The 22,824-nt window shown below is 44.8% G+C and overlaps 2 protein-coding genes across 3 annotated transcripts in view; one reads left to right on the forward strand and one right to left on the reverse strand.

The window, feature by feature from the left end:
• Positions 1-8,555, forward strand: part of AP3M1 (adaptor related protein complex 3 mu 1 subunit) — a 27,413-nt gene extending 18,858 nt beyond the window's left edge. The window contains exons 5-9 of the mRNA XM_003783538.3: positions 1,592-1,677; positions 3,045-3,178; positions 5,361-5,568; positions 6,991-7,135; positions 7,598-8,555. Coding sequence (XP_003783586.1) covers positions 1,592-1,677; positions 3,045-3,178; positions 5,361-5,568; positions 6,991-7,135; positions 7,598-7,698 — 674 coding nt within the window. The 3' untranslated portion in view covers positions 7,699-8,555. The remainder of the gene's footprint in view (positions 1-1,591; positions 1,678-3,044; positions 3,179-5,360; positions 5,569-6,990; positions 7,136-7,597) is intronic.
• A 2,541-nt stretch (positions 8,556-11,096) lies between these two features.
• Positions 11,097-22,824, reverse strand: part of VCL (vinculin) — a 150,142-nt gene continuing 138,414 nt past the window's right edge. The window contains exons 17-22 of one of the 2 annotated variants that reach the window (XM_003783542.3): positions 22,064-22,188; positions 20,228-20,413; positions 17,287-17,490; positions 15,048-15,251; positions 14,581-14,685; positions 11,220-13,159 (exon numbers count right to left, since the gene is read on the reverse strand). In XM_003783542.3, the coding sequence (XP_003783590.1) occupies positions 13,013-13,159; positions 14,581-14,685; positions 15,048-15,251; positions 17,287-17,490; positions 20,228-20,413; positions 22,064-22,188 (971 nt within the window). In that variant the 3' untranslated portion in view covers positions 11,220-13,012. Of the gene's footprint in view, positions 13,160-14,580; positions 14,686-15,047; positions 15,252-17,286; positions 17,491-20,227; positions 20,414-22,063; positions 22,189-22,824 lie in introns of both variants that reach the window. The other variant, XM_003783541.3, reaches the window with a different exon arrangement.

Consider the following 22,824-nt stretch of genomic DNA (forward strand, 5'->3'; position numbering starts at 1 on the left):
CTTGAGCCACAGGCGCTGAGCCCCAACTCTTGGTCTTAAGCGATTCTCTTGCTTCAGCCTCCCAGGTAGCTAGGACTACAGGTACCCACCACAATTGCCTGGCTGTTTTTTGTTGCAGTTGTCATAGTTTAGCTGGCCTGGGCTGGGTTCGAACCCACCAGCCTCAGTGTACGTGGCCGGCTCTGTAACCACTGTGGTATGGGCACCGAACCCTATCCTTACATTTTATATACAAAGAAACTGAGGTTCAGAAGAGTTAAGTGAATTGCTCATGGCCACACAATTAATTGTTACATGATGATGACTTTTTGTGAATGATAAGCCAATATCTTTTTTCATAGAGTGCCCCTTTCATTACAACATTCCATTTGTTACGGCTCCTATTTCCTTAAAGTTAAAGTTAACAAGTAGCTGGCTTGGCACCTGTAGTTCAGCAGCTAGGGCGCCAGCCACACACACCAAAGGTACAGGTTTGAACCTAGCCTGGGCCTGCCAAAAACAATGACAATTACAACAATAATATAGCCAGGCATTGTGGCGCATGCCTGTAGTCCCAGCTACTTGGGAGGCTGAGGCAAGAGAATCATTCAAGCCCAAGGGTTGGAGGTTGCTGTGAGCTGTGATGACACAGTACTCTACCAAGGGCAAAGAAGTGAGACTCAGTCTCAAGAAAAAAAGAAAAAAAAAGTTAACAAGTAGCTTAGTACATTACATATGAAACTTGCCTCATTTTAAAATCCTATTTAAAAAATTCTTTTTTAAGATAGAGTCTCACTTTGTCCCCCTGGTGAGAGTGCCATGTCACTACCCACTACCCACCTCTTGCCTTAGTCACCCAAGTATGTGGGACTACAAGTGCCCACCACCATGCAGCTAGGTTTTTTTTTATTTTTTAATAGAAACAGAGTATTACTCTTTCTTAGGCTGGTCTGGAACTCCTGAGCTCACACAATCCACCTGCCATGGACTCCCAGGTTTAGAAGAATGAGCCACTATTCCCAGCCCCTATTAAAAATGTTTTAAACTCATATCCATTGCTCTAAAAGGGTTGGCTCTTTTTGTTTTGTTTTGTTTTGTGACAGAGTCTCACTCTCTCACCCTCAGTAGAGTGCCAGGGTGTCACAGCTCACAGCAACCTCAAACTCTTTGGGCTCCAGAGATCCTCTTGCCTCAGCCTTCCAAACAGCTGAAACCACAGGCACCCCCCTACAATGCCTGGCTATTTTTAGAGATGGGGTCTCTCTCTGGCTCAGGCTGGTCTGACAAGCAGTCCACCTTGTTCAGACTCCCAGAGTGCTAGGATTATAGGCGTGTACCTGGCCTACAGGGTTGACTCTTTAAAGGAGACAGTTTGATTTCCCTTATAATTCTATCATATTCCAACCAGAGTTAGGCACAGACCATGGCACTCAGTGAAGAAGTTGTCTGAACTGGTGTAATGGATCCTCTGTCCACTGATCTGCTTCTATAGGGTGCAAAGCTTCAGTAAGTCTGACACTCAAGCATATCTCCATTGCTCCAGATATAGTGATAGCTCTAGAAATGACCCCAATTCCATTAATGTTTAATCTCTCTTTATTTCTTTCTTCAGGATCTACAGTCTTTGCAGAAATTCAGGGAGTCATTGATGCTTGCATTAAGCTATCTGGAATGCCTGATCTCTCCCTTTCTTTCATGGTAAATTTTGTTCTCCATTTCTATAGCCCCTTGCATGCCTAATACATGTAAAGTATAGAATGCAATGATAAATACTGAGATAAGTTTATGTCTTAGATTAGAAAGAATTGTCTCAGAAATAGTCCCATTCAGTCAATCACTTACATCAGCAGTCCCCAGCATTTTTGACATCAAGGACTGATTTCATGGATCGGGGCAGATGGTTTGGGGATGATTCAAGCATATTACATTTATTGTACACTTTATTTCCATTATTACATTGTGATATATAATGAAATAATTGTGCATTTCACCATAATGCAGAATCGGTGGGAACCCTGCACTTGTTTTTCTGACAATAGAAGGTCCCAGCACTAACATCACCACCTCAGCTTAACCTCAGAGCATCAGGCATTAGTTTCTCATAAGGAATGTACAGGCTAGATCCCTCGCATGCAGTAGCGTTTGCACTCCTATGAGAATCCAGTGTCATTGATGCCATTGCTGATTTGATGGGAGGTGGAGCTCAGGTGATGATGCCAGCACTGGGAGGCAACTGCAAATACAGATGAAGCTTCTCTCACTTGCCTGCCTGGTTCCTAACAGGCCATGGGCCAGTACGGGTCCATAGCCTAGAGACTAAGGACCACAGACTTACATGATAACCATGTCCTTTATGGAAATGATAAGGAGAAGGCTTTGATTAAGTGTGCTGGAAGTGCCTTAAAACTGGCTGGCTTACTTCTGCAGGTCTCCAATATCATTTTTACTAAATAATTACTTGCTTCGCTGATATGAAAAGGCATTGATCTTTTGTATCATTTTCAGCTCAGCATAACATACTGCTAAGAACAATTAAGAAAACTAATTTCTGGTGCTATCTCTGTCATCAGTTTGTCCTGACCTTAAGTTCTTGGAACCTCAATTTTTTTCATCTATGAAATGGAAATACTACTACTCACCTTTTCTCCCTCATAGAGTTATTGATTTTTAAAAGAATAATGTATATAAAATATTGGAAGCAGGGGCACCCAAACTTTTGGCTTCTTTGCACCACATTGGAAGAAGGACAGTTGTACTGGGCCACACATTAAATACACAACACTAACAAAAGCTGATGAGCAAAAAAGAAAAAAAAAAATCCAAGCATAATTTTCATGATATCTGCCAAGACAGGTAAGCAAAAAAGTCCTCAAGTAATTTGTATGTGGCCCATGGGCTACAGGTTGGACACCCCTGCAAGTATAGTGGAACAATCAGGTTGAGTAAAGTTGTGTCATAATAAGCTGTCACATGACTGCTTTATCTTTAGGGAGCATATTAATTTTTTGTAGAGTTGCCTCATTCATTATATTCTATAACACAGTTCTCTTCTGTTTTCCTGGCAGAACCCACGACTCCTGGATGATGTCAGCTTTCACCCCTGCATCCGGTTCAAGCGTTGGGAATCTGAAAGAGTTTTATCATTTATTCCTCCAGATGGAAATTTCCGACTCATATCATACCGTGTCAGCTCACAAAAGTATGTTTAATGCATCAACCCTAATCTGCCACCATATACATCAATGCACTAAATAGAACTCACCTTTCCCTGTTCCATTCTGACCATTGGGTACGTGAGTTCATCAGTGCCCACTTTAACCATGGCTCACTAGGAGACCCTTTGAGAACTGCTGAAGGTGTGTGCCTAGAATAACCAGCACACCTTAGAGTGTAAAGTAGTAGTAAGTGAGACTATCGTATAATCTGTAGCTGGGAGCAAGCATTTTGGACCATACATAATCTGGGCAAAGCTATGAACTGCTGCCACAATTTTACCATGGTCTGTAGACTTTTGTGGTACCTAAAGGAGACACATCTGCCTGTAGCTCTCTAGGATATTTCCTAATACCTGTTTCAAGTCACTCTTCTCTGCTTTGAGTTTTCTTTTTTTTTTTTTTTGCATTTTTTGGCCAGGGCTGGGTTTGAACCCGCCGCCTCCGGTATCTGGGGCCAGTGCCCCACTCCTTGAGCCACAGGCACTGCCCTTTTTTTTTTTTGAGACAAAGTCTTACGATATTGCCTTTGGTAGAGTGCCATGGTGTCATGGCTCACAGCAACCTCTAACTTTTGGGCTTAAGTGATTCTCTTGCCTCAGCCTCCCAAGTAGCTGGTACTACAGGCACCCATCACAGTGCCCAGCTATTTTGTTGTTGTTGTAGTTGTCATTGTTGTTTATCTGGCCCAGGCCAGGTTCAGACTCACAAGCCTTAGTGTATGTGGTTGGCGCCATAACCACTGTGCCACAGGTGCCAAGCCCTCTGCATTGAGTTTTAAAGGAATGATTTAGTGTTGTAAGTTGTAGCTCTCTTGTACCTTGAAAAATATCAGAAGTTATTTGGGTAATATCAGGACAAGACTCAGAAACTAAGAAATTATTTCTTGGCTCTTATCACATAGGAACTGTGTTAGTTTGGTTTTTTTTGTTTGTTTGTTTTGGGGGTTTTTTGGTTTTTTTGAGACAGAGTCTCACTATGTTACCCTCAGTAGAGTGTGCTGTGGTGCCACAGCTCACAGCAACCTCAAATTCTTGGGCTTAAGAGATTGTCTTGCCTCAGCTTCCTAAGTAGCTGTGACTACAGGTGCCTGCCACAGTGCTTGGCTATTTTCTTGTTGCAGTTGTCATTGTTGTTTAGCAAGCCCAGGCCAGGCTTGCTGGCGCTGTGCTACAGGAGCCGAGCCAACTGTGTTAGTTTGTGTAAAACACATATATTAAATTATCTTTCAGTGAGCTCTTAACTCATTCTTGTAAAGTAGAGCCATTTGTCCTAATGTTTATGCTATAATTAAACTTGAGATTTGTCTTGATTCCTATACTTGTTGTTGAAAAATCATACAGTTAATAGTTCAGTGTTACCATTGTGCTACACTCAGCTCCCCCTTGCATAGATGCTTAATCTGTGGTTCTAGAGATACAGTTGTTAATTGGTTCCAGAACAATTTCCTACCCCATGGACACCAAAATCAGCAGATGCCCAAGACCCTTAAATAAAATATATTTACAGATAAGCTGTACACATCCTCCTGTATACTTCAGACCATCTCCAAGTTACTTGTAATAATTAATACAACATAAATGCTATGTCAGTAATTGTTATGCTCTCTTTATTTTTTTATTTGTTTTATTTTTCATTACTATATTGTTACTGCTTACTGGGCTATTTTTCCCCCCCAAATATTTTTTCTTTGTCTTCTCTTCTTTTCTCTTCTCTCTCACTTCCTTTCTGAGACAAGGTCTTGTTCTATTGCCCAAGCCAAAGTGCACTGGCATCATCATAGCTGACTGCAACCTCACACTCCCAAGCTCAGGCCTCAGCCCCCTGAGGAGCTAGGACTATCCTGACAATTTTTTTTGTAAAGACAGAGTCTCACTGTTGCCCAAGCTGGTTTTAAACACCTGACCTCAAATGAACTTCCTACCTCAGCCTTCCAACGTGCTAGGATAACAGGCCTAAGGCACCACGCCTAGCCCCAAATATTTTCAAGCCACATTTGGTTGAATCCAAGGACACAGAACCACAGATAAGGAGCGCCGACTGTATAGAGCCCTTTTGTGGAGTTAGAGGGTTAAGGAACGCTGCAGAGATTTTCGGGCCGTCTGTGAAGCTGTGCCACACCACTAATTATGTGTATATGTGCTTTATCTTCCTCTATTCCCTCCTCAGTCTAGTGGCAATACCAGTGTATGTGAAGCATAATATCAGCTTTAAGGAGAACAGTTCATGTGGCAGATTTGATATAACAATTGGACCAAAACAGAATATGGGAAAAACTATTGAAGGAATTACAGTGACAGTTCACATGCCAAAAGTTGTGCTGAATATGAACCTGACACCAACTCAAGGCAGCTACACATTTGATCCAGTCACCAAGGTACAGCCACCTCAGATCAAGAGTGAGCAAGCGTTTCTGCAATCTATTTTGTGATTTGGGGGGAGCAGTGGAGGGAGGGCTTTAGCATTTATTTAAAACTAAAGTTCCTGGCTCGGCGCCTGTGGCTCAAGTGGCTAAGGCGCCAGCCACATACACCTAAGGTGGCGGGTTCGAATCCCCAGCCCGGGCCCGCCAAACAACAATGATGGCTGCAACCAAAAAAAATGGCCGGGCGCTGTGGCGGGCGCCTGTGGGCCCAGCTACTTGGGAGGCAGAGGCAGGAGACTCGCTTGAGCCCAGGAGTTGGAGGTTGCTGTGAGCGTGATGCCATGGCACTCTACCCAGGGGGATAGCTTGAGGCTCCGTCTCAAAAAAAACAAAAAACAAAAAAACTAAAGTTCCTGTCAAAACCTAGAGAGGACACTGGGCCGTGCTTGTGCCAGTGGCTGCAGGGGTTGGGGGTGGGCCTTGCATCTGCTGCTGAGTGGAGAATGGAAAAGTGAGGCTCACTCTGTCCTTTTCCAGGGTGTGCCTTTGCTTATCCATTGATAATCCAGAGACTCATTCCATTATCTAATGAGAAAGAATAGAAGGTTTTTAAAAAGAGATAAATACTACGTGGATCTAAGAAGATAGCATTAAACATTCCTCTTATAGAGAGTTTTCAGAGAGACTGTAAAAGATGGTTTTTCTCTCAGCTTCCTGCTGGGTGGAAAATATGATTGTTTTCAACAGCAGGGTCATTGGCCTGCCTGATAAATGAAATGGCATATTTGTTAATAAAGTCACGGAATTTTAAAAATAATTTAACCTAATCTTAAAGATTCAGAGACTCTTCCCAGAGACCACACAGGGCTGAGAAGGGGAGCTCCAGATCCCTGGCCTTTTACCCAGGGGCTTCCGCTATAACAGCCTTGCTTTCTCATCTGCTGTTGAGCTTACACACTAAAGGTTTTGTTTGAACAGATGGTTCATAGCTAAAAGTTTAAAAACACCAACCTCGGTCTTAATTTATAGAAAAAGAAAAAGGTCCACAGAGAAGTAGTGAAGACAGTATGGAGAACATGTGAAATCAGACAGCCTTAGGTTCACATCCCAACCTTGCCTCTAACTAGCTTGTGGCCCTGTCATTTGATCTCTCTGAGCCTTCATTTCCTCACTGACAAACAGAAGACAAATGGCGTTCCCAAGCTTCTGTGAGATAACATGTGCATAGTCCTGAGCACAGTGCTAATCCAAAAGTAAAGGCTCAACCAGGTCCAGTGTCCACCCTCCCTCCCACTCCCACTCACAGAGCTGATTCCTGGTAAACTCAATCTCAGGTCTCTTGTTCTCCAGCACTGTGCTTCATTTTGTATGGAAGTTTATGGTGTCTTTGAACCTTGTCTTTACCAAATGGTTTTGATTGTATGTCTTTTTAAGGTACTAACATGGGATGTGGGAAAAATTACTCCTCAGAAGCTCCCAAGTCTTAAAGGACTGGTAAATTTACAGTCTGGAGCACCCAAGCCAGAAGAGAACCCAAGCCTCAATATACAGTTCAAGATCCAGCAGCTTGCTATTTCAGGTAAGGATAAGTTTGACTTGTGTTTAAAGGTAATTGAGCTTTACTGAGCTCAACTGTCAGGAGTTTACAAGAATAACAGGATCCCTGTCTCTAGTTTGAGACAGGAGCTCTAGTTTGCCTTTTACACTGGGCCTAGGGGCCAGTGCCCTAGACAGGAATGATTTAAGAAAGTGCTTTATTTCTCAGAGCCTCCTCTCACCTCCACCAAAGGAGGGAGTCATTCACTTTTACAAAAAGTAGGATTATCCTTAACAGGCATTCCCTACCCACAAAAGAATCTTAACTAAAACCGTACCCTCTAAGTGCAATAATCTGTGAATATTAGAAGTAACGTTGCTTCCAAATGGTGGAAGGGGGCCTGTCAAATTTACCAGGTAGTGTTCATTGCTAACATGGTATTGAATTAGCAGAACTGTATTGGTATGACTGATAATTTATTCCTTTTCATTCTTTTTGACACAGGCTTAAAAGTAAACCGCTTGGACATGTATGGGGAGAAGTATAAGCCATTTAAAGGAGTCAAATATGTCACAAAAGCTGGAAAGTTCCAAGTGAGGACATGAGAAGAGGCCAAATTTCTCAAGATCAGTTTGTTTTCCAAGTGTCATTACAATTTATTACTATTAGGTACCAAGTGGGTGGGAATACATACTCTAGTTAAAGCATTCGTGTGGAGCTACATACTGCTAACAAAGTAGCTTAGTAATTAAAGTAGGGTTCTTAAGGAGCTTTAAGCTAAGGAAACTTTTTTAATGACTTAGCTTATTTTGTATCTTTTCACTTAGGAAGATTTTGGAAGTGATTTCTTCCACAGTGGGGTACCCCACCAGGACACTGCACATTATAACAGTAAAGGCAGAAAGTTACAGTGATAAACTCTCCCCAAAACTGGTCTCATCCAGCAGGAGCGATCTTAATCTGCGACATGATGTGTCAGGTGCAGCCAACTATCATACCTTCTGCTCTTAGCATCCCAAGTCAGTGTCTCTCCCAACAGAGGAAATCTCTCCCACCCCAAGAAGTTTACAGAAAACTGCCTCTTCAAGTGTTTGCCTTATTCAGCTTTTCACTCGTGCCATTAAGCAAGCACTGTAGCAAAAGCCACTTCCACATGGCCCTGGCAGGGAGCGTTGCCGCTCCACGCTCCATTCTCACTGAACTTGGTATTGTATTTTTTATAAATAAGATTTTTATGTAGAGCTCAGATTTTGATTTAAGGGACCTTGCTACAGTAAACACCATCTCCATTTTGTGCCACTGGTTCAGCTGTTCGCCTAGTAAATATCATTTGTATCAAAGGGCAAATGCTTTATTAAGGTAGTAAAAGGGAACACTACTTCTGCTTTGAAGAAGTTTTTGCAAGCACAAGCATTTGCGCTTTTAAGCAAATTAAAGTAGTAAAAGAGAAACTTAAGTGAAATCTTTGCCATCTTCCTGTTTTATAAAGCTTATCCAACACTGCTTAAAGTAGGGTTAGCCTACATGCTTCGTGCCCCCGTTCAGCGAGAGGAGGAAGCTATGCTTGCCTCACTGGCATTCAGTCTTTTTAAATCTTTGGTTGCTGTTCTCCGGGGTTGGATTTGCCCGCATCCCTCTTCATCTTGTGTGCTTCCCCGGGGTCGAGTCAGATTTCCTTCCTAGTACTATTGTCACACCTGTCATTGGTGTACTTACGTCTCTCCTGTACTGACAGAACACTGACAGTGCATTACATGCACATAGTGAGGCAGAAAGAAAACCCTCAGCAGCATAGGTGGTACCCCACTAGTCATCATGGTTAGAAAGTCAGTGGACAGTTAGATTTTTTCACTCAGCTTCACTGTGTCACTTCGTTCAGCTTCATAGGCTTAGTGGTCCTTGCCTAGTCATTCTGCCTCATTAGGGAAATGGAGAGAGGCTGAAAGTTTAAAGTGCTTATTCTTTACATTCCTTCTTGTTCCTACTTAAGCTATAAGTTTTCTTCTCCTGGTGGCTCTATTCTGTTCTGTCTTCTCAGCTTGTAGCTCACTTTCCCTCTTATGTGAAGGTTGGCCCTTGTACTCATTTATGCAGCCCAGGGCTAGTGGTTTGTGCTAGTAGCGGGAACCCACTGTACCGCCATCCATTCTTACCTTTGCCTGCCTAGGGGGCCCAACCTGCCTTTCATCTATTAAGAAAGACCACTTCTAAATTTCTAGAATAAACAATCAGATTGGCAACTAAAGTCAAAATACTGCCCATTAGTTATTCCTTTTGCCCTAAGGTTGGTTACCCAGTTCAATTACTTCACTTTTTTTTTTGAGACAGAGTCTCACTTTGTTGCCCTCAGTAGGGCAGTGGTGTCACAGCTCACAGCAACCTCAAATTCTCGGGCTTAAGCGATTCTCTTGCCTCAGCCTCCCAAGTAGCTGGAACTACAGGCGCTGCTACAATGCCCAGCTATTTGTTTTTGTTGCAGTTGTTGTTGTTTAGCTGGCCCCCGGCTGGTTTTGAACCTGCCACCCTTGGTGCATGTGGCCGATGCCACAACCACTGTGCTATGGGCGCCGAGCCTGCTTTTCATTTTTAACGTCTTACTCTTCAGAGTCCTTACCACAAAAGAGCAGAGAGAACATTTGCATTTTTTCTGCAGAATCCCTAATCCTGACGATCTATGCCTAGGCTGTCCAGTTTTCCTCCTGTGCTGTCTTCTCTTCTATCCAAGCAGAATGGATGCCAAGAGACCTTGCCTCAAGCAGTTTCTCCTATAGCCAAGTAGACTGTTTCTTTTCACAATTAAATTATTTTATTTATTAATTTGATAGAATCTAGTAAATCATTTCGTTAGCTCTGGTTATACTATCAATAAAAAGATAAAAGCAAGACATTGTTTTTGCTTTTTTTTTTTGGAAGCTTCATTGTTGATCAGACATTCTCAGATATGTGAGGCTCAGTGTCAGAACAGGTTGAATATGACGAGATTTTTTTTTCTGTATCATCACCCAAACTACTTTCCCTGCCACCACCACTACCACTTACCAATAGCAAATATTTATGAAGACTTAGCAGTATTAGAATATTCCAGGTAATCCCCAAAATATTCCCTTTTTCTAAATTCATGAAGGAGTATAGCCCATGAGTAGATGAAGTAGATCATTGATGTCTGCCTGAGGGAATCAACTGTCATTTTATTGGAAGTTTACCTGATGGGCTCATTCCTTGAGTGGTACTACAGAAGAACCATTGGAAGATGCTGGTCCGCTTGTCCTTAGAGGCAACTTACTTGAGAAAACAACTGTAATGCAGCCGGAAGGCAGCACCAGTGAATGTGGTAAACAACAAAGATGAGACAGTTGTAGAGACTGCTGGTACAACAGCCTCAGATGTCTTTAATTCAAACATTGCGACCTGCCTCTGTAACTGGCAACACTGCATATCAATATCACCCTTTAATTATACTCACCCCTTTCAGGTCTAGGAAATCAGGTAAAAACACTCATGTTTCAACTCTAAACCAAGCACCTACTCTACTTTTTTAGTCAGTGCTTCCTCAAGCAAGAAGAGGAATATAGTCCCCAAAGCCAACTCTTGCCCCCATAGCTCTGGTGAATTCTTGACAACTCTACTATTCTATACCGGACTTTGGAATAAGAAAAATGGACCTGGGGTACTCCTGCATATTTATCAATATCAGCTTTCTTGGAAATAGTGATGGGCTCCAGGAATGGCTAGCATCTTCTAAGATGAAGACAAACCCCTTCAACCGGGGGGATCCACATCTAGCTGTCTTCTGCCTACTGTTGATCCTCGTGACTTTGATTCCTACTCTAGTATAATCCCCAAAGTTGTCCACCATCACACAGATCCTCATTACTACTATTGGTTTCTTCTCCCAATACATTCAGATTAAATAAAAATACAGTTCCCAGACACTAAGGATTAGTTTCACTGGGTATTCTTCAAAGTGAAGAAGAAACCTGACCCATCATCACTTAAAGCATTATTTATATAAATGCATTTTATTGTTTTAAACAGAACAAAAAAGGCAGAAAATATTTTCATATAACAAATCCTAGCTTATAAATGTAGGTTTTTAGTGGTGACATACCTAATCATTCAGGGATTCTTTTAATTTGCTTCACTGTGCCTTCCACACTGATACTATAGAAAAGCACATCTGGCATAAAGTATAAACCAGTGTCTCAATCTACCAGAAGAACTTGGTGAGCAAACATGATTTTTCTTATTTCCCCTAATCTTTAGTAAAACAAAAGGTGATCTTTGGCATAGATTCATACTTTAAAGGCATTAATATTGCATTTTATCCGGTAAGCACTATACAAATATGCTGAGGGCTTTGAAAATAACCTTCATTAGTTAAAAGGAAATACAGGAAGCCTGAGTGTACAGGACCACTACGCAAGTTTTCTACATTCAGTGTTGGGATCTAACACACACTGGGGGTGGTAGCTAGGACATTCGGGCAAGAGTTCTTTCTATACTCATCTGCTTCTGGGCTCTGGGAAGAAATATGGTTCCATGTGCCAGGAAACACTTGGTGACAATTTGGAAACCCTCTCTCAATTTGCCTAAAAGGAATCTTACTGTGGTGATAAGTAAATATTACCCATTACTGGAACAATCATACTTGGAAGAGAAATGTAGGAGGCCTTGTTTGTAGTTGGCTGAAGGGAGGTAGGAATTATAGAGGAGTATTTCCCATTCCTAGTAGCACCAGAATTCTAGACTGCAGATCCCACTCTGCCTTAGGCAGGAAGTGTCCTTCAGACAGGATTATCCTTCTATATAAACACTGGGTGGGGAGTATTAATTCTTAGGACTGAATTTCAAAAAGTTAAAAAGGATCTTCAAAAAAAACTACAGATGAACACCTACTTATCTTTAAAATCTTGTTTCGGAAGTGTGGGGGAAGACTACAAAAACCAGGATGGGAGACATGATTTGGTTAAAAATAAATGCAGCATTTCAGCTCAGAAAGAACAATTAGAGCTATGTATGAATGCTAAGGCCTCAGCACAGACCTCCACAGGCAGTGACAAAGCATTGAGAGCCTGGGAGTGGCCCCACGGGAAGATGGGCAGGGCTACACCCCAGCTACTCTGCCCTTCCAGTGGCAGAGAGCACCAGGACACAGTGTTTGGGGGGTGGCTACCTTGGTGGCCAAGGCAGGATATGGGATGGGAAGTTTCCCTAGCACAGACATCACTGGGGGGGTGGGGGGGGGCATGATAAAGAATCATGTGACTCTGATTTCCTCTCTGAAGTCTAGTTTTATACTGTGGAAAACTAGAAAGATTAAATTGGGGAAGGGCAGGAAATGAATCCAGGCCCCATAGGCTAGGGCTCCCCAGAGGCCACCTTTCCCTGCAGCAGCGAAGCTCACTTCTGAAAAGGACCCAGTAGCACAGCCCAGGGAAGGCAGGCAGGGTCAGCAGCAGCAGCAGCATGGAAAGCTCAGAACAATTTTTGGAGGCACAGTGATTTCCTTAACTGACTTGTCTAGGGAACCTGGAAGAATAAACGGGGTCCAGCGGAGGGAAACAGGGAAATGTCTCCTAGGCATCAAGGGCAGAGCAGGGTATCTGGCTAGTGTTACTCTTGGATTCTGAGTGTACATGAAGTCCATGGGCTAGAAACCCGATCTGCCTATCAGGATAGAGTGTGCACAAGTATAACTGTGTTTGAGAATACAAGTTTTATACGGAGACACATTTCAAAGTGTCCATGAAAAAAGTATAAATGTTTTCTAATGTGAAGAGGCCCCCCCCCATTCCCTTCTGATGTGTCAGGCCACAGTGTGGCTTTCAACCCCCAACAACTCTGGGTGACTCCTGGGACTCAGATCATTTGCCTTCTGCTTCGTCGGGGTATTTGTCCCAGCCAGGTTCGGTCGGGTGCCTACTGGTACCAGGGAGTTTTTCTAACCCAGCGCAGTGTAAAGCCAGCATCTGTTCGAATTTTGATTGAAGCAGCTTCTGCTTCTCGCACAGTCTCCTTCACAGACTGCATAAGGTTCTGGGCATTGTGAACCAGCATCTCTGTGGCCTGCAAGGAAAGAGGCACTCTCCATTACCCATAGTCCCTGCTGCAGCCCTGCCTACAGAATAGCTTTAAGCCAAGAGTAGACTGCAGTGAACCCCACCGCTACCTGGCTTCCCCTCTTCCTGCCACATCACTGATGGTTTAGCAGGATCACCAAAGAGACCCCAAAGTGGACCATCACCCACTGTGTGCCCTCAGATGGCCTCAAGGTACTCTGTCTTCAAACATGCTCCTCCCTCAGGACTCGCTGTTCCCAGTACCTGGAGTCCTCTTTACCCAGGTAGACTCTGCCTCCTTACTCGTCTCCTTCAGATCTCTGTTCAATTGTCATTTTGGTGAGGCCCTGTTCACAAACCACCTCCCCATCTCCAGCATTGCTAATCCTTCCATGCTTCCTTCGTTTTTCTCCAGAGAACCTATATCACCAACTGATACACTGCATAGTTACTTATGGTTTTTTTTTTTGGGGGGGGGGTTGTTTTGACATGGTCTTGCTCTGTCACCTGGGCTAGAGGGCAGTGGTGTGACCATAGCTCACAGCAACCTCAAGCTCCTCGGCTCAAGCGATGCTCCTGTGTCAGCCTCCCAGGTAGCTGTGACTACAGGCACCTGCCTCCATGCCTGGCTCATTCTTATTTCTACCTTTGTCAGACAGTACAAAAGAAGCACCTCCTTGGATGTGTCTTTCACTCTCAGCACAGGCTACTCCCTCTGGTCCCTGAAGAGCCTGTGCTGTTCATCCTCCCTGAGGCACTAATCACACAGGGGTGGGAAGCCTGCAGTGGGTGAGAGGGAGTAGCACTGGGGGCCTCAGAGAACCAACCGATTCCCAGGGTTACGTAAAGAACTGAGTCAAATCCTAACTGCCACTGACTCAGTGTTACTTCAGATACATCACCTCCCCTACACCTCAGCTTCCCATCTGTCAACTAACAACAGTTTCACAAGAGCTTTACTTCCAATTCCAAAAAAAAATTTTTGAGACAGAAAAAAATTTTCTCACTCTGGGTAGAGTGCTATGGTATCACCGGCACAGAAACCTCAAACTCCTGGGCTCAAGAAATGCTCTGGCCTCAGCCTCCCCAGTAGTGGGGACTACAGGTGCCTGCCACAACGCCCAGCTATTTTTAGAGACAGAGTCTCGCTCAAGCTCAAACTGATCTCGAACCTGTGAGTTCAGGCAATCCACCCGCCTCGGCCTCCCAGAGTGCTGGGATTACAGGCGTGAGCACCACACCCAGCCCCAGTTCCAAATTTCTGAAGCATCTCTGCCACATATTTTCTCCCCCACCCCCAAGAGACTCTGAGTCCGTCCCACATACTGAATACTCAGTTCAGACGTAAAATTTCCCCCAAAGCTGCATTAACTTGCTGCAAGATGGCACAGAAGCTGCTGGCAGAAAACCAGAGCAGCAGACACGTACCTGCTCGGACTCCTCATCACTGATGTTGGTCCGGCCCAGCATGGTGGCCTTCACTGTGGACAGGATTTTGAGCTGGGTGCTTATGGTTGGGATTCGCTCACACACCTAAAGAGAAAGTTTAATTTGTATGTTTTCATGTTTGTCTTGCCTGCGAGCTCCTTGAGGGCAAGACTTCCCCACCCACCACTATATCCCTAGTAGCTGACACACATAAGGCACCCGATAAATTAGCAACAAGATTCCACCTGTTCTCGCCCTAAGGCCAGTACAGTTCCTTTGCCCAGAAATGGAAGATGTCAAATTCTTTCATCTGACTGAGAAGTAAACTTTTTCTAAATCTGAATCTATATACACTTTCCTTCTGCTATTTTTTACTTACTTTTTCTCTCTCCAGATCTTCCTCTCATACCCCCCCCACACACACACACACACTCACACACACACACACAACCTCTTTTCCCGAGTACCTGTAAGAGATTGGTTCTAATCCGCTTGTCTGTGCACTGCTTGGCAACCTCCTTGGCCAACCGTGTCACCTCGTCTGAGGCCTTGGCGATGTCTTTGGCACACTGAATGAGTGCCCGCTTGGTACCGCTGCCCCCTCTTACCAGCCGAGACATCTCAGCCATCAGCAGAGCCATGCGCTTGGCTGCTGCAATGATGTCATTGCCCTAGAGAGAAGCAAAGACACAGTGAGAGCTCTGCCCAGGCTCCGGCCACAGTAAGAAAGGAAGTAGAAGCACAGAGGAGAGAGAAGGGAGCCTGCCACTCGGGCGTCCCTCTGGAAGGGCAAGACAAGGAGAAAAGGACCGTTCCTGAGTGATATAGACAGCACGGGAGAAACAGAGAAGGCCAGGGCACTCGCCCCAGCTCCCCATGTTAGAGAAAGATGACAGCAGAGAGAGGAGTGGGAGAGAGACGAGAAAGGAGGAGGGAGAAAGACATCTCCTGACTGAAAAAAAGAAAGACCTAGACATTAGTCTGAAGGGCAACACGTGCCCCCAGGCACAGCACGGAATAAGCACTGCAGCATCTCCAGGTTAATGATGTCAATAACTTGGGGGCAGGGCCAAGGACTTGGTTAAACAGGCATTGTTATTTCTATAGGGAGCAAGCAGTAGAGCTGGCCTGAGGGGAAAAATACAGAGGCGCCTTCCCCCATGGTGAAATCATCCTCTTCATCCTCACCCTCATTAGAAAGAGCAGCCAAGGACTCACGCTACCTAACTAGAATTTAAAACCCCAAGTAACTATTCTCAGCCTATGTGAAGGAACAAAGATTTCTGATCTGGACTGCTTTGGCCCTCCCTCTACTACTGCCTCTTGTTTTTCCCATCAGCCTGAAAGAACGTGTTACTTTAATTTTCACATGTAAAGGGTAAAGAATCACTTCTTCGTTCCCCTCAGTGAAGTGAAGCCTCTAGTTAAGGGAACCTTCAGCTGAGAGGATGCCAGGTGACGCATCAGGAAAATACAAATCGTTGAGTCAGGCTGTAAATGGAACCCCCACTCCAACTAATGGCTGTACCTCAGATTTGGTATTCTGATTTACTAGAACTTTCACGGATCATAATAAAGAAATACACAAGTAATTTATGCCTTGCAAAGGCTCACTGGGGGGCTAACAACCCAAAATAAGAGCCAACGCGATGTCCAAGACTACGCCACAGGCCAGGCCCTACTCATTTTTCCCCTCATGCTCTTCAACCGCTACACAATGCAGTGAGGCGCACAAACCATGCCACTGCCAGGTGCTTCGCGGCAGACCCCCACAGCACCATGGGGTGGCTAGTCACTTATGCTGGAGGGTGCGTAACGTCTCAGGCAGTAACTGAGGCCAGAGAGAACACAGGTAGGAGAAATCATGAGGCGAGGGTGTATTAGAAAAGGCCCCCTGGGTCTACTTCTTCTGGTGTAGACCTGGGGTCATTCCAGGATTTCATGACCTTGGTTAGAACACAGCATAGTGCCACGGTTAGTTATAACCCATCACTCTTGGACCCTTTCTTCTTGCAACATGCCACCTTGAAAGGGGAAAAAGTGATCACCCCCAACCCCTACTTTCAGATGAGCTTTGCTTCAGTCCCCAAGGCCAAAACTCTACTGCTACCAATCCTGCAGCGTTGAGCACTCCCTGCTCCCACGTCCTCCCACTGAGACACCTGGACAAGCAGTCAGTGAAGCCCCTTCTCTGTGGGTGGCCATCAAGGCCAGCATCTGCACAGCCAAGTGCAGGGCAGCAAGCAGTCCTCCCGCAGAGACCCTGCGTATAAAGCTATTCCTAACCCTGGCCAACTCTGCCTGTGCCATCAGGGAGAGGTCAGTGGGGGCCTTGTGGTCAGGCCTGGTGACTTTTTAATGGTCTACAGTGGTTCCTGACCTAGAAGTTATTGAGAGACGCATACACAGCTCCCCAGGGGGTTTAAAGTTCCAATGATGGCCACAAGGTCAGTAAGAAAATGAATCCTTTCAAAAAGTGACCCCATCGCTCTTCATCCCCCAAACATAAAGGCAATCCAGTTAATCTGGTATTAGCAGACCTATGAAACTTGTGAAGCCAGTCCTAACAACATGGTGCAGACAGACAGACGCCCGCCCTGCTCAGACTCACAGGACCCGCACAGATCATGAGTGATGCAACGTGTCAAGGCTGCACATGGCCGGATGCAGTTGGAGCAGCCCCCAACCGGGGGTGCTAATCAGTACCTTACTAGACCACTTGGTAGCTTCCCGATGCAAGGACTGAGCCGCGGCCAGAATGGGCTGGTTGACCGGCTGATTGGATGGCATTAACAGCAGCTCAGGTTCGTAATCGTCTTCCATGTCAGGGGGGACAGGGAACCCAACAGCATCAGCCGCATCTGCCTCAGCTACAACACCTATACCCACCTCAGCGGCTGGGATACCGGGCTTTGTCGATGGCGGGAAGGATGAGAAACAGGGATAGTGTTAGTAAGAGCAACAGGACTTGGGAAGCTGAGCTTTAGCTGGTTTAGTGACCAAAGCTTGCCTAGGATGGGAAAGAAAATGGTATATGCTCCAAGAGCCAGAGGTACCCAGCTCCACAGAACAGGGAACTCAGCCTCCTGCACCGCTCAGTCCAAGCCTCCCTCTGGTGGATGAAGAAAAGGGATTCCCTCCACTAGCAGACGGTTTGCAGAGAAACATGTATACATGTCAAGAAAGCAAGGGCATTCTTTTTTTTTTTAAATATACTTACTACCAAAGTTAAATCTGACAAAATTCTCACATCAGAATATTTCTGAGAAGCCAAACAACCAAATACTAGTAGCCAATTACCTTGAAAAGGAATCCAGAGAGGAAAAAGTCAATAAAGTCACACAAGTTGCTTTGAACAGAACAAAGTGAACATCCTGCTGGATCGTATGGTCACTGTTCTACATTTTCCTGGGACACAGGAGGTGATTTGGGTCAGCTCTGTAGCTGCCAGACACAGATTATTTCTTTTACAAATTAAAAATGATAACATCCAGGGTAAGAGATAACCAGATAAGAGGCAGGAAAATAAACAGAATGGTGAGTAAAGAGGACTTACCAAGGATCCTGCAATCACCCAGCTGTAAGAGCCTCAGCACCCACCCACCCACCCTTCCATCTCTGAGAGAAACCACACATCAGACCAGCTCTCTACCCCTCCAAGGTGTTCAGAGACAGAGCTTCCAGACTCTCTTCTTGCATACATTGCTAGTACTAATTCAGAAAGCTTTTCCTTGGCTACAATCCAAATCTCCCCTTTTGCAAAACAGATTCTCACTCAGCTCAAACTCAAGTTATCTAGTTCACAGATAGAAGACATAACATATGGACTTAGCAACTGACAAGCTGAGCTCAGAGGAACCCAAAATTGGTACTCATGAAAGAGTAGGAACCATGACGGGAAGAACATGAATTCAGTGCCAGGGTGGCGATTATAAAAGGCCAGGGGAGGAGGCAAGGGGAACAGACGCTAAAAACAGGCTGAGGTGGATAGAAAACAAAAGGAATTGCCTCAAAAAAGCCTAACCAATAAGATGAAGAATGGTGAAAATCGGGGGTTTTTTTACATCAAACATTCATAACCAAGAGAAAGTAGAATTTTGTTTGAGGTTGCTGTCACTCCTGAAAGTTTTTTTCTGCACATGAGGTCTGTCTCCAAAAGGTGATAATGAATTTGTAGGATTCAGGGCCTGCAAGGAGTTCGGATACCATCTAAAAAAAGCTCTTTTGCCTGAAGTTCTGTCTCAACCAAGACTCATCAATGACGTTATTTCCATCATTATTAAGAGAAGGCAGCTCACTGCTGCGAGGATTCAGAATCCCAAAGTGTACCAAGACAGACAGATTGACAGATACATACACACATATTCCACTCCCCATGCCCCAAAAAACACACACGGTTCGAGGAACTCCTGACTTCACACAACTCAGAGTCAGCAAACCCTGGATGCTCCAAATCTCGGAAGACAGCCAGAGCTAAGGGCTTCTTGTCACAAAAGGCACAATGAGGCAAATACGCAGCCCAGTGCTGTCTGCATCCCCCGCTTTTACCTCTGATCTTCATATTTTGCGTTTCACTGCACAATATATCTGGGTTCATTCTAATGAAATTTAAATTTCCTTCAAAATCTCTAAGGAAAACCAAGCTTCACTGTCACCAGGACTGTGCCTGCCCCAGCTGGAGAGACGCTATTATAAGTAATTCCACATGTCAGGTCCAACACCAGCCAAGTCTCCATTCCTTCTAAGAACCCAGGCTTTCAGCTAGCAGTTCAGAAAAACACAAGAGTTAAAAATCAAGGTGAATTTCCCAGCCTGAAAACAATCCTTGACCAGCTGCAGGTGTGAGAGGTCCCTGAGGAAGTATAATCAATACAAGAGCTTGAATGCATTGAGGCTATGAAAAGAATAAAGGCAAATGGTGGGAATAAAGATCTAGAAGCAGTTTAGGATTGAGTTAGAACTATAGTTCACGGCAAGGTCAACAGTAATATTTTGTTCTTACCCAGAACAGCGACCACTCACTTTTCATCATTTAGGGGGAAATAGGCAAAATTCATTCATGGGTCATGACTGCTGCAGCAATCAAATTTTCACCAAGCACATTAATATTTACACCCTCAGATCTGCTAAACTGGAGTTAGCCTGGAGCTTAGTGGAGAGGTAAGAGGATTGTGAGGAAGGACAAAGCACATGGCTTCTAAGACACCAATATACCTGCTTCAGTGACAAAACAGAAAATGCAAACATTTCTTCCAGCAGCAGAGCCTGCAGAAGACACTTTCATGTTTGGAGCTCTGATAATAAGCAGCACAGCACCTAAAAACATTCAGCAATCCCAAGAAAGAGAAGCAATTTCTAAGAGCCCCCACATATCCTGGGTCAGGGCAGCTGACAAGCTAATGAGCAAAGAGGAAAGAAGCCCTCTTCTCACACCACAGGCGTCCTAGCTCTCACTTTTGCTGTGAGGAGAAATCATCAAGCACCAAAAACCCTCTCACTAAAGCGCAGAAGAACATGCTATACGGCAACGTAGGAACCAAAGCAGAGGGAGAAGGCGGCTGCAGACAGATTCTCCTTCCTGGGCTGTGTTGGTGGTTCTCCACCTGAGAAGACATCCTTCCTCAACAAGGAACGCTTCACTACTTACCTTGCTGGACCATTTGCGAGCTTCATCGTGGAGCTGCCTGGCCGCCATCATCATGGGCTGGTTAATCACCTCCCCGGCTTTCTGCTCCGGGAACTCTTCATCCTTCTCCTCTGGGGGTGGGGGCCTGGGCGGAGGGACTTCACCCTCAGGCAGAGGTGGTTTTGGAGGAGCAAGCTCATCGGTAAGCTAAAAAAGACAATAAGTAGGTTGTAAGCAAAGCCCTAGAAACTACTCCCCCCTAGAAACTGCCCACCTAGAATTCTTTCCTTTCCTCTAAAAAGCATCCCTAGAAAAGCCACCCACTTTCACTCCACCCACACCGAGCAGCAAGGACCACCCGCTTCAGTCTCAACAGAAGCATGTTTTCTTCATTTTTTTCTCCACAAAAACCTAGCAGCTGCTATTCTGGTCATATCCCAGGGAGGCATGTATAGCCTTACTGGGTCAAGGATTCTGAAAACATCCCCACAGAAGATAGACGTTCTGGTCCTGGTTCTAGAACACAGAGCAACTGCAGAGGCAAGTAACTTCTCCCTGTGGCCTCAGGGTCCTCATCTGTGAACGGTGGGTTGCTACACCAAATGCCCACCGAGATCCTTACTCTAAATGTCATGACTATTGATCATATAAAAAGGGATTCCCCAGGAATAGCCTTGCTCTAACCACCCACCAAGAGCCCAGCTGTTAAGAATAAAAGGAAACTTTTGGAGGCTTGAGAAGTACCCTTCCTTAGCTATATGTGTGATGACCCAATTTTGTCCTCAAGCAACTTAGAAACCTAACACCTTATACTACCATAACATTAAATATGGAAAAAATATCAAGAGAGTAAATCAAATTATTGCCTTGATATGGTCAAGGTGTTTCTACTACTGTTTGTTGGAGTAACTGTCTAAAAATAATCACTATTTCTGTTTTTAGGATTTATATCTGCAAGGTATTGCCCAGCTAGCCTCTTCATACACCATGGAAAAATATATTCATGGTACTTTGTGGTGGGAGGAGGTACCAAAAGATTTTAAATTATATCTGGGGAAAAAATGTATTTGAAGCATGCATTACTTTTGTTACTAAAATGTCAGGCCAGAGGCTCACACCTGTAATTCTAAGCACGCTGGGAGGCCAAGGCAGGTGGATAGCCTGAGCTCAGGAGTTCTAGACCAGCATGAGGAAGAGTGAGACCCCTTCTCTAAAAATAAATAGGTGAGCGTTGTGGCGGGCGCCTGTAGTCCCAGCTACTCAGGGTAGCTACATTTGGTGGGTAGCTACACCAAATGCCTTCTAAGATCCTGACTCTAAAAGTCATGACTGAGCCAAGACAATCGCTTGAGCCCAAGAGTTTGAGGTTGCTGTTTGAGAATCACTTGAGCCCAAGAGTTTCTCAGCACTCTATCCCAAGGTGACTAAGTGAGACTCTATCTCAAAAAATAATTAAATTAAAAAATAAATAAATAATCAAGTCAAGTCAAGAACCCGCACAAGACTGCTCAGTTTTACCATCGTCAACTGGGAACATGTACCATCTCCTTACCACAAACTGTGAAGAGTATGTTACAACAACTCATACCTCATCACTTATGACATCCACACTTACCAAAGCCAGCTCCTCTGCTCCAGCCACTCCCCATCACAGCAGGCCAGGACCACCCTTCCATAAGAACTAGGTTATAACTCCACTAGATTTAGGAATGAAAATCAAACTCTGCCTCCCTCTAAGCTTCAAGTCAGAGCTAAAGCCAGCCACCTAGTGACTGAGGCTCTAAAACAGTCTACCTCTCTCTAGCTACAGTCACAACCACTTATTGCTCAATTCTCCCCATCTCTGAATTTACTCACTCGGAGTTGTTCAAGGTCTGGTGGAGGAGGCGGGAAGTCAGGCTCCTGAGGTTGGAAGGCTTCTCTGACCTTGGCCACTGCTCCCAGGATCCGATATCCTGAGTCCAGGAAGCTCTTTTGCAGGCCTAAACACAAGACACCCTCCTTTTCAGCTGGGTAGGTCAGTGCCCCAAAGCACAGTCTATCCAGCAGAAGAACTGGTTTCCATTAACAAAAGCTGATGTGAAGCTGCCAGTAAGCATCACAGGCAGTGACTGAAGGGGAAGGGAGGTAGAGCAAGGCTAATACCCTGAGGCCTGCAGAGTTGGAAGGGTCATAAACCAGCTGTTCCTCAGTGGCCTTTCTAACAAGTACTGAGAGATTCCTGGGTGTGTGAACGCTTTGGGCTCAGGTGGCAGCAACCCTCCTATGATGACGCAGTTGAGGGAGAAGGCTGGCCAGCTCGGAACATGGGAGATGTGAGTTTCAGATTGAGCCCACATTCCCTATAGGACTTCTCACCTTTCTCTCTACTCTTCTGCTCAACTTGGCATTCAGCATGTTAACCCTATATGGAGCTGCTGCTACGGCATCCAGTCACCTAGAATTCAGTGATCCTCTCAAACTATTAGAAACTCCAATTACGAGGCCAAGAATGTCCTTAGAGATGCTGAATTGAGAATATTAGAGTCTGTCTGAGCCAGGAAGGAATAGGACAGCCCCTCCCTCCCACTTTCTCCCATTGACTATTTTCTACTCATAGATGAGACTAGAAACATTAG

Source organism: Otolemur garnettii, unplaced genomic scaffold (genome assembly GCF_000181295.1).
Source record: "Otolemur garnettii isolate 467f Iridium unplaced genomic scaffold, OtoGar3 scaffold00008, whole genome shotgun sequence".
Lineage (NCBI taxonomy): Eukaryota > Metazoa > Chordata > Mammalia > Primates > Galagidae > Otolemur > Otolemur garnettii.